The sequence below is a fragment of the Lagenorhynchus albirostris genome, chromosome 10, assembly GCF_949774975.1.
Source record: "Lagenorhynchus albirostris chromosome 10, mLagAlb1.1, whole genome shotgun sequence".
Taxonomy (NCBI): domain Eukaryota; kingdom Metazoa; phylum Chordata; class Mammalia; order Artiodactyla; family Delphinidae; genus Lagenorhynchus; species Lagenorhynchus albirostris.
The window spans coordinates 80,961,646-80,973,394 of NC_083104.1; the positions used below are offsets into that span (position 1 = coordinate 80,961,646).

The window sequence follows — 11,749 nt, forward strand, 5'->3', positions numbered from 1 at the left end:
TCCCAAAGGTCTGGCTCCTTAATAGTCCTGTTTCCTTTCGTTTGCTGTGGTTTTCCATTAACCTTTACCATTGGACTTGGAAGTACTGAGAGGCAATACATTGATTACCGGCTCCATGCTCATGGTCAAAGTTTTCTACAATTCACCTTGCCCCTGAAAATTCTCTTCTTCATTTACATCTTAATTTGGATATCAATTCTTTTATTTCCATCTGCTGTTGACAGAAATGAAAAACCCAGATCCTTTTCCTTAATTCCTTAAATGAACACAACACAAGTTTTTCACAGGTAACAGAAATTTACTGACGTTTGGAAAAATGGGTGTGTTTTATCCATCACAGAATATGAAATACATAAAATAAAATACTAGACTTCTTAGAAGTCCATCTGCCACCCATTTCCCTGGAAATTTTTGGATGACCACATTTTCTGGCTTAATAGTAAAGTTCCCCCAAAACAGATCTGGGGACCAACCATCAGCCTCTGGGTTCTTCTGCACAAACTCAAATTGGATACAGCAAACACCACTTTATTCTGCAGAGTAATTCAATCTATCACATCCAAACAGTATAAAACCCTCATGAAATATTTTTCATTACCGAAAGAAAAACAACTTCCCAGAGTAAAATTCAGGCTACCCCGAAACGCGCTCAGAGTCAGCCTTTATAATCTGCTCCCTGAGCACAAGGCAAGAACTGATGGTTCTCATAACCTTACACCCAGGAGTCTGCCTCCACAGCAACAGGGCAAGACTCCCAGCCATCCAGGACTCACCGCAGAGGCCTCTGTAACATGGGGTCTGCAGCTCCATGAAGACCCACAGCGAGGGGTCCAGGACAGTGACGAGCCCTATGGGGACACAGCCTCTGGTTTGCAGGGGAGTAATGGAGTCTCAGCCACTGGGGCAGCATTAGCAGCAGAGCCTGAGCTGAACCCCTCCCCTGGGAGGCTCACAGGCTCCTCCAGAAAAGAACTGTTATGGGGCACAGGGTGCCCCTCAGACCATCCCTCCTTGGAACAGATGGTCAGGGACACATCTCCTGACTTGATCATGAAATATGGAAGGATGGTCCCAAAGAAGGAAGCCCGAGGGAAGGAGAAAATGTGGGAGCCATCAGTCATGTTGTAGAAGGAGACATCCCCTTCCTCATGGTCCAGGAACACCCCTACCCTGTGGGGAACCTGTCTGAGGGTTAGCTGAGTCAGAGGTACAGTACGGGCACAATATCCAATTTCATACTTCCCCACAACCCAGAATCCCTTATCTGGGGATACTAGATACCACCTGTTCCTGCTCACATCTCTCCTACAGATCCCCAGAGCCCACTGGCTTTGGTCTCCATCCCTGATCTCCACCTCCCAGTAACAGCACCCTGATGTGATGCTCTCAAAGCCCAATACGCTGCAGGTGTCTTCTGAGCTCCCATTGGTGTCCTTCCAGGCCACAGTCGTGTTTTCGTGAGAGACGACAAGGTTTGAATGGGCAGATCCTGGATCCAGAGTGACAGGCCCTGCAGAGAAAGTTGCCTATCATGCAAGGCCTTCCCCTGCCCCATAATAAGAGCGCACAACCACCCCCGAAGCTGGACTCTCAGCTGCATGGGGAGAAGGCTAAGCCCCCCTAGATTAGAAACTTGTGACTCAAGTTCACAGCCTTCCAAACAGGAAAAGGATCCACAAGACTAATTTCAGAGTTACATATGTCACAGGGCCCTGAGGACCAGCCTGGACTTCAAAGACTGAAAAATATCTATTTAGCATCCAATATCAGTCACACCCACCAGCCCCACCTATGCGACTATCAGCACCACAACGCCCCCCCACCACTGATGGTGCCAGGATCCACATCACCACTGAGAACTGAAGGAGAGGCCACGGGGGCAGCAGGAGGAACATCCAGAAAGAACACGAAGTCACTCACAGGCCTGGAACTTCTCCTTCCGCCAGTCTACAAGAGAACCACACGTTTCATATCAGGGGTTTGCAGAGACTACATATCAGGGTCAGTGCTTAGTCTTCTGAAGCATACTGATGTAAGAGTTATAAAGGAAAATGTTTTGGAAACTTTCAACTGATGCATGTATTTCTTTTCTCTCTCTCTCTCTCTCTCTCTCTCTCTCTCTCTCTCACACACACACACACACACATACACAACCATCATGCTTCAACCTCCCTTGAAGGCTAAGCCATAGAACTTAATACTGAAGGATTGAGAGGCCTGATATCAATTTGAACATAAATTGATATTTCACCAGATTTCACTATAAAATGAAGCTTTCTGAAGTCCCTAGCCACTCATCCATCCTGAAAACTAGGTTTTCTGGAGAAAGAATTGGGGATATCAAAATTTCCAAGGCTTTCATGTAATTATAAAGAATTAATCGAGGGGCTTCCCTGGTGGCACAGTGGTTAAGAACCCGCCTGCCAATGCAGGGGACACAGGTTCGAGCCCTGGTCCAGGAAGATCCCACATGTCGCGAAGCAACTAAGCTTGTGCACCACAACTACTGAGCCTGCGCTCTAGAACCCGCGAGTCACAACTACTGAGCCCGCGAGCCACAACTACTGAGCCCACGTTCCACAACTAACAAAGCCCGTGCACCTAGAGCCTGTGCTCCGCAACAAGAGAAGGCACCGCAATGAGAAGCCCGCACACCAGAAGGAAGAGTAGCACCTGCTCACTGCAACTAAAGCCTGCACACAGAGACCAAGAACCAACACAACCAAAAATAAATTAATTACTTTAAAAAAAAAGAGTTAACTGAGCTACAGTAGAAACTAACACAACATTGTAAAACAACTATACCCCAATAAAAATAAAAAACAAAAAACAGAGCTTATGACATGGAATGTCAAGTTTCCCTCTAGAATGTTGTACTTAATTATTTCCTTTCGTCAGTTATAAAACTACCTTTTCATCCCATCTTTTGATAGGTAGTGAAGATATATGTTTGTTCATGTGCTTATTGATTTGGAATTTCTTCTTTTATGAATTGCATGTTTGTGTCAGTTCCAGTGGGGGGGGAATTTTATACTGACTTACACTAGGTCTTTCTCTATTTAGCATTTTAAGCCTTTGTATATCACATTCAGGGCAAGTATTCTTCCTTTTTGCCATTTTTGTTTGTTTGTATTTTGTTGTTGTATTATGGTGTTTTGATGAGGGAAGTATTTTATTTTTATGAAGTAAAATATGGCATAATTTTTTTAAAAAAAGAATTAATTGAGCTGAACGTGCAGGTTACCTCTAAGCCAGCAGTAGAGAGAACACAACTTGGCTTAACTGAACTCGAAAGTTGACTATAAACCATTAGTGGAGAGAATTCAGGATACAGCATCAGAGAAATCTTGCCCAGTTAGGAGGCAACGGAAAGGTTTCAAGGAAGGGAGACAGATGTTCAAAGTGAGAAAGACACACATTCAGTAAGAGGAAAGACACTAATGAATTCTCTTCCCCCTTTTCGCAGGGTTAGTGAAGCAAAAACATCCCTATATGTGAGGGAGAACCCAAAATACTGGAACTAGTCATCTGCTTCCCCCTATAGTTGCCCAGAGAGGTTGTAAGCTTCCAGGAGAACCTCAGTGAGAGGCCCCCAAAGATGTCCATGTTCTAAACCCCAAAATGTGTAAATATGTTGTGGTAAAGGGAACTTTATGGATGTATTAAGAACCTTGGGATGGGGTCAAGGGTAGGCAGGAAACAACAGTGCCTAAATAGCTAGACAGGACCTGCCGCTCCTCAGCTGACCCCAGACCAAGGATCTTAAGGACCAGGTCAGGCTAGTCCCCCCAGGATGATGGCCTGATATGACTAAGGGAGAGCAGAGGGACCCCTTCCTCCACTGACCCAAGGCCACATAATCTCTTCCAACCTCCATACTCCCTTCTGGGAAGAAGAAAGGAAGCTCGCCGCCAACCAAAGCAGAACCTATATAAGTCATGGGACCCTGAAATGTCTGCACTGGGAGAGCTGTTGCCTCCAACAGGGTGAAGACTCGGGAACAAGATCAGAACATTTGTAGAAGTATGTAAATGACATTTCCGTGCACATTTGGGGTGCAAATTTGTGACTACCATCCCCATGTAATACAGGTTCATGCAGAAATTGGCATTTCCGTCTCTGTTCATTTGATTGATGGAAATAAGATCACAAAAACTGGCCTGACCCATGTGACCCTTTGAGAAAAAAAATGAACTTTAACTTACTTGTTCTTCACCAAGACACTAGTTGACACCCAGCTATAAATTTCTGTATCACGAGTGATAGAGATTAACAAGAAGAAGGGGGAGGAGGAGAAAAGAGAGTTGGCATTTAATTGTGAGACTCCACAATGTATCGAGTGTGATGCTATTCTTCACTTAATTTCCACAGCAAATCATTAAATTACAAATTGTTTTGCCAGTTTTATGAATAAAAAGAGATCAAACATTTGTTCACCTCACACTATGAACCTGCCAATATGAAAATGTTGATTCTAGTGTAATGGGATTTGTCCTTACAAAATAGAAGGGTTTACAAGATACACATTAACGCACATGCTCTTTAATCTAGCAGGTAGGGGGGATGGTAAAAGAGGACGATCTGAGCCTCATGTTTAACATAGAAATCCCAGGGAGAATCGGTAAGAATCCCTAAGACGAGATCCTCAGTCCTCATGCTTCCTTCACCCCTTGGTTTACCCCTCTCTGTCTCTCATGATCTATACTCCTGACTGTAAACAAAAACATTCCAAGCAGGGAAAGGGCGTGTTACACAGGCTTTGAGGGTATAGATCTTTAACTCACCCCAAAGCTGAAGGGTCCTTGGGACAACCTTACATTGCACTAGGATGCCCCATACCACACTCCTGCCCTGACCACTACGGGAAGATTGCGATGGTCTCATTATCAGAGGCAAACTCAACTAGAGGGTTACCTCAAAATGGCTTAAAAATAAATGGTCTTGACTGAAATTTCTCAAAGTGGTATCAAGGAGTTGATTACACTTCGTGCACCCAAATAACTTGCACACCCTCTGTGTGCTCCCCAACTCAAACCACCATGGTTGTGCCTTGTGGTCTCTCTTCCACCACTACAGGCAACCCCAATCTCTATAAGACAAATCTCAGACACACTACTTCCTCCTCATCTCCTCCTCTCTTCCTCCTTCTGGTCTTGTCTTCCTTGATTTGCTCCACACCCATTCTCTGGGAAAGAATCGTGACTCCTCTATGTTTCTTCACACATTGCCCCTAATAAACCTAACCAGGAAGGAGCCTATCAGTGAACACAGAGTTCTCCGAAAAGGAGACATAATGGTTGTTCCTTTTTGTTCCTATTACACAAACATATACACAGGATTTTTCATATAATTTCAGATCTTTCACAGACCCTCACCCCAGGAGTCCATCAACATCCCAGAAGTTCTGGACCCCAGATCCAGAACACCTGCTCTAGAGCAACTAATTCCTCAGCAACCAAGGAGGCTTGGAGGAAGAAACTGAGCCTGGACAGGGAGTCAGAGGAAGCAGAGAGAAGACCAGTATCCCAGAGGACCAGGAAGAAGCAGGAAAACCAAAACTAGAGCCAAAAGGGGTAGGAATTTTGGAGCAAGAGGGATCAAGAACCAAGGGCCCCCTTGGGAAGACCTGAGTCCTAAGCAGGCAAGCATGATCTCTGAAATCTTCCAGAGGTGAGCGATTCGTGATCCACACGGTCGTTCCCTGCTGCTGTCCCTCCTCACAACTGACCTCTCCATGGTCACTGCACCAGTGAGCAGTTCCAGCTGGGCCAGGTGTTTGGGGAGGGCGTTGCTAACCCTGACAGCGCCCTGCAGCAGAGGACAGGCCGGAATGAAGGCAGATCTGTGTTCCAAGGAGGAGTCCCTGCGGTCTCTGGATAGAGGCTACAGAAGTGACAAGGAGACCAGGGACACCAACCGCACCCTCATGTGTCCCCTGATGGAGAAGAGGGAAGAGTCCAGGTTGGGGAGGGGAGGCTACAGGAACTCAGAGCCACTTACCTGCATACAGCTGGGCCTTCCTCCAGGCTGAAAGGGAACACACCCTGGTGAGACCTCAGCCAGAACGAGCCTGCTCGCTGTGAATCCCCTGGCCCGTGCCTCCCCTCTGCTCTGCAGGTGAGACTAACTACGGTCGTGGAGAGGCTGGAGGGGAAGTGACCCCCTGCTATGTGCAGACAGCAGGTGTTGTGGGAATTTCCCTGGACCACAGGTCAGGAGCCCTGCATTACAGGCTGGCTTACACCACTGTCCCGCTGCTCCTGTGTGATGTTTGGCAAGTCACTTAGCTGTTCTGTGCCTCAAAAATTCTTATTCTACTTACATTGACTTTTGCCGCTAAGGATCAAAATGTTTCCTACTATGTGTGAAAACATTTTAGGGAAACAATATAAATTATTCAATAATTGTAAGAAAGCATCATCATATTCAGTTTTTTTCTGGCAAAGGTATATTTGGGAAATAACTTGAAATGCGAACTATTTAAGGACAGGAATGTGAGCTGAGTTCTGGGGTAAAAGTGGCTAATGTTTTTCAGATGAAATATTTCTAGAGGTAAACATCACTATTCTGGGGCATTGACAGCCCTTCCCATCACATTCCCATGCATGGTCAGCCCAGCTATGCCCCCATAACTTTTTGATCATCACCCAAAGAAACTAGGGGGAACAGACCCTCTTTGGATGCTGTTTTGGGGTGGAGACAGGAGGTCACACTCCTAAACTGAATCACCTCGCTGATCTGGATAGCTCCTTTAATGCAATCTCAGAGCACATGACTTTTGCTTCCAGGTACTGTCTGAAAACCAGGGGCATTCAAGGCTAGAAAACTATCAATATGGTGGGTCAGTCAAGGCTGGAATAAGACGCAGGGTGCATGATGGACCCTGGGGTCACCGTCACACCCAGGCTCCCAAGCGCTGGGTGGGAGTCAGCGGCCCAGATCTGGGAGAGCCCTTGCAGCTGGGTTCTGCCTTCCAGCAGCCTCTACTTCCGCCCCAGGGAGGGGGTCCACACGGCTGTGTCTGGACAGAAGCAAGGAGAGGGAAGCCTTGTCACAGGAGGACAGGAAACCCAAGGACATCAGGAGAGTCACTCACCAGCCAGGTAAGCGGATTTCCTCCAGCCTGAAAGGCAACACACAGGAAGCAGGTGAACTAAGAAGCAGAATGTCTCCTCTGACGGGGATGCAGAGAGCTCGGGGGAAAAGCAGAACTTACCGAGTTCTGTCCGGAGTTCATCTGAAAGAGAGTGCAGAAGAAGCATGAGCTCCCATCCCTAAGAAAAAGCGTCCACAAAATACCACCTCTCTGTGTGTAACCCGGAGGAGGTTCTAACCCCAGACCCATCGGGGCCTCCCTGGCTCCAGCCATCCACCCTGGGTCTCCCCAGCCACCTGCCCTGGGCCCGGATTTCCCTGGAGCCCTGCACTCAGGAAGGCCCTGTGGTCGGTCATCCATCTCAGTGCGGCTGCCATGCTCTCCAGCCCTGGCCACTGTCCTGCCTTACCCGTGTCCTTCAGCACCTCCTCCTTCATCCGCCAATCCTGCTCCTTCTCCAGGCGCAGATTCTCCTTTTCTTGCATTACCAGTAACTTCCTGAAATGTTCTCTCCAGGTGTAATATCCAGCCCCAAGGAGCAGGGCCATCAGCACAGTCAGGCTCACTGAGAAAGCCAGCTTCCAGGGAGAGGCCTGGGGAAAGAAGGGCTCTGCGGCCCGGGCAGAGGCCCCGTCAGGGCCACCACCAAGACACCCAAGCCCAGGACACTCAAGAACGCCCGGCCCGCTCCCCCAGCCCTGCGGGATGCAGGGAGCAGCGCTGACCTGGGATGAAAATGGCCATGGCCTTCTCCTGGCCCAGGACAGTGTTGAGGACGGAGCAGGTCACGTTCCCTGCAGAGCTGTCTCTCACCACCAGAGCCACTTCCACGCTGAACAGCCCTTCAGTGTCCTGGCTATGGGCCTCGGAGAACACCGGGAACTTCTCTCCGCTGAGGTCTCTCCACTGCACCTGGGGCTTCGGGAACCACCCTGAGGCCGTGCACACCACGCGGACCCCATCCTCCTCGGGCCCTGTGATGCGCACCTGAGGGGCAGAGCCCACACCTGTGGGAGGCAAGATGTAGAGCCCAGGGGGGCCGCCTGGGTCCTGGGGACCCAGCAGTGCCTACGTGCGCACAACTCCAGTGGGAGCCCTTCACCTTGCAATCTGGGGGAGGCTGTTCCCTGCAGGGAGAAAGGCAGCCGCTCTGCCACGGGGAACACAAGGAAGGGGTGTGGGGACCTCCGGGGGCTCAGAGCGCTGGGGCTCTTCTCCCCAGTCATGCAGGTGCAAGGGCTGACACCCAGTGGAAACAGGAGGAATGTGGTCCCAGGTCCCAGCCTTATCCTCGACTCTCCTCACCTCACACACTCTCCCAGGGCATCGGCTTCCACACCCACTGCCTCTCTTTGAAAATCACCACCAAAATTAGATCAGATGACAACCCTATCCCCTGAACTCCCCTTCCATACATCCACATCCAATGGGTTATTTCCACCAGGACTCCTCACATACACGTCAAACTTAAAATTCCAGAACTGAATACGTGATTTTGCCCCATCTGTGATACATTGATTGTAAAAGATTCCCAAATCGTCACTCCCTCTTTATATCCAGCTGGCCCTCAGCCACACACTTTTTGATGCCTTCACACTCTGCCTCTGGGCCGGGTCAGGTGACTCAACTAGCCAGTGAGAGACTAGGCCATGTGACCCAAGCAGAGGTTCTAACATCCTCGTGCCATTGGGCTACCCTCTGCCACAGGGAGGCCATGTTTGGTCTGGTGCAGCCTTTTCAGCTGAAGCTTTCCTAGATCAACCAACACCCAGTTGAAAAAACCCAGCAAAGGTCCTTATGGTGGCCTCCTCAGCCGACTGTAAGGACAAATAAGAATTAAAATTAAGAGGCGTCATTCTCTGCGTTGAAAATAAAGGAAGAGATTCCCCTCCCATCCTTTTTCTTAGAACACTTGCTTTAGAAAAACTGTAATTGTAGGTATTTTCTCTCCACTTCCTTTTTTTTTTTTTGTCGATTTTTAATTTTTTGGCTACACACCACACGGCATGTGGGATCCTAGTTCACCGACCCAGGATCGAACCCGCAGCCCCTCCATTTGAAGGGCGGAGTCCTAACCTCTGGACCGCCAGGGAAGTCACCCCCTCCACTTTGAAATGTATATAAATCCTTTTTGAAAACTAGATAGGCCTCTTGCCAGCTTTGGAAACCACGAATGCCTTTCTCTAGGACCTGGGAACCATCTCTTTGAAATATAAATGTTAAGGGAGACAGCACCCAACTTTCGTCTTCCCTGTGGAAGGGTAGGAGGCAGACTCCAAGCTGTAACACCACCTTCTGTCATAAAGGCATAAGAATTTGTTTTTCCTCTGGATAAAGCCAGTTAGCTAACATAGTCACCTCAATTACCAGGAAAATTGAGGGTGAACTATGTGACAGATGGTGCTATCAAGTCCTCTGACCTGAGGATTAGTTACTGTTTACCTTGAAAACATGTATGTAATGGGTCGTATCTGCTTGACTTTATGAAAGGGGGAGCTTTCTCTCTGTCTTTGCGATCTCTTAGTAGATTGCCTGTGATGTGTATCACACTCTGGTTTAATGCCCATTCAGTAATAAAACTGTATTCTTTCTCTACTAACTTTGTGAAGACAATTTCTGGTTTGGGAGATTTTGTTTTTAATTGTACTTCCCCAACACCACCAAAGATGTATAAATAATCCCAGGTAAGATTAGTCAAATACAGTCCAGATTCGCTGTACTCCCTCCATGCCTGAATTAAATACATGGTCATTGTTATACGCCACTGTGATTTTTGTGGCTGTTTGTTACACAGCATTATCATGGCAACAGATGACACATGTAAAACAAAGAATGTTGCCCACCACGCAATTCTACAAGGATCAAGTCATTAGCACTGTAGCCACTCACTGACAGTACACCCCGAAAGGAATTCAGGACCAAAAAATAGGATAAGGCACTCTGTACTTTGGAAAAACAAGTCCCTTAGATAGTTAGAGATATCTCAGGGAAAAAAAATTTAATGAACCCAGGTTCTTGCATCTTCCCATACATAGAAAAGCGCTAAAACCTATTTATCTAGTATTTATGGATTGCCTCTAGAATATAAACTCCACAGAGCAGGCAACATTGTTTGGTTCACTGATGTATCCCAGGTGCCCAAAATAAGATGTGGCACAGAGTAGGCTTTCGATACATTTGCACTGAATAACGGAATGAGTGGGTGAGCCTCCTGTTCATCTGTAAAATGAGGGGCTGATTCACATGGTCCCTGAAGTTCCTCCCAGCTCCAGTATTCCAGGTCAAAAACATAACTCAAGTCACCAACCTGCCACCTTCAGCTCCAAACTCGCCTCTTTGTAGAAGCCTCCCTTTCTGAAGAAGCAGGTGTACAGCCCATTGTCTGAAACCTGGACCCTCTGGATGCGTACGGCAGCCTCCCCCTGGGCAAGGAAGTCGCTCACCAGCGAGGTTCGCCCTGCGTAACGAGCCATCTGCCCCTCATTCTGCTCGACTCGGTTTTGATAGATGAACACGGCTTCTGAAGACTTGGAGCGGAACCACCTCAGCTCCATGTCTTCTGCACTTATGGGTGGGAACACACGACACGGCAGCACGGTGTCTCCACCCAGCACTGCCACGATGGGATCCAAGGGGCCAGTCACGAAGAACCCCTCTGTGGACACAGACATAGGAGTGAGAAAGGAAGAGAGACACAGAGTGAGGGCAGGAAACACACACAGTCTGGTGGGAAGGCCCGGGCAGGCTGGGGACAGGTGTTGGATAACATGAGCCATCATGACCTGAGGGATTGAGCTGTGATGATTCTGAATCTCCGCAAGACATCCTGATCACAATTTTATGACCCAGAAGTGATGTCACAGAGAATCCTTCATCCATCTGTACTGCTGTTTTCACACTCTTTCATGGAAAACTCTAAGTCAGTGGTTGGCAACCTTCAGCATGCAGCAAAATCAGCAAGAGGGCTTATAAAACACAGTGCTGCCCCCTCACCCCTGCCCTGAGCTTCTGATTCAGTAGGTCTGGGTGGGCCCAAGGATCTGCATTTCTAAAGAATTCCCCGAGGGCTTCCCTGGTGGCGCAGTGGTTGAGAGTCCACCTGGCGATGCAGGGGACACGGGTTCGTGCTCCGGTCCGGGAAGATCCCACATACCGAGGAGTGGCTGGGCCAGTGAGCCATGGCCGCTGAGCCTGCACGTCCGGAGCCTGTGCTCCGCAACGGGAGAGGCAAAAAAAAAAAAAAAGAATTCCCCGAGATGCTGAAACTTATGTTCCAGGGACCTTACTTTGAGAACGATAGCTCTATCCTGGCCCCTCTTGGCCAGGACTGAACCCTGACGAAAGAGAATACCTGTGGCCTAGGACAGAACTCCTTGATCACTCAGCCACACCCAGAAACATCCCCACTGCCTCCCCTAACTTAATTATTTGTGCTCATGACTTTCTCCTCAACTGAACTACAAGTGCACTAAAAACTAGACGCAAATGCTATTTTCATTAAAAACCTGCCTTTACTCTCGTCGCCCACAGGAACCCATATTCACCCCACCGATATCTTCTCAGAGACATTGGCCTTCTGAGGCGTTGTGGATGGGCCACGACATGACCCTTCTGCAGCACAGCCCCTCTGGATCTCCAAAGAACCACTTCTCA

General features: G+C 48.3%; 1 protein-coding gene across 1 annotated transcript; it reads right to left on the reverse strand.

Annotated features, from left to right (window-relative positions):
• Positions 1 to 633: 633 nt before the first annotated feature.
• LOC132527923 (butyrophilin-like protein 1) lies at positions 634 to 10,734 on the reverse strand. Its single transcript, XM_060163934.1, has 9 exons — positions 10,404 to 10,734; positions 7,822 to 8,103; positions 7,506 to 7,706; positions 7,217 to 7,237; positions 7,097 to 7,123; positions 6,001 to 6,027; positions 5,729 to 5,870; positions 1,003 to 1,170; positions 634 to 676 (listed from the first exon to the last, which is right to left on the reverse strand). The coding sequence occupies exons 1-9, from the start codon at positions 10,648 to 10,650 to the stop codon at positions 634 to 636; spliced, it is 1,158 nt and encodes a 385-aa protein (XP_060019917.1). The 5' UTR covers positions 10,651 to 10,734.
• Between the last annotated feature and the right edge of the window lie 1,015 nt (positions 10,735 to 11,749).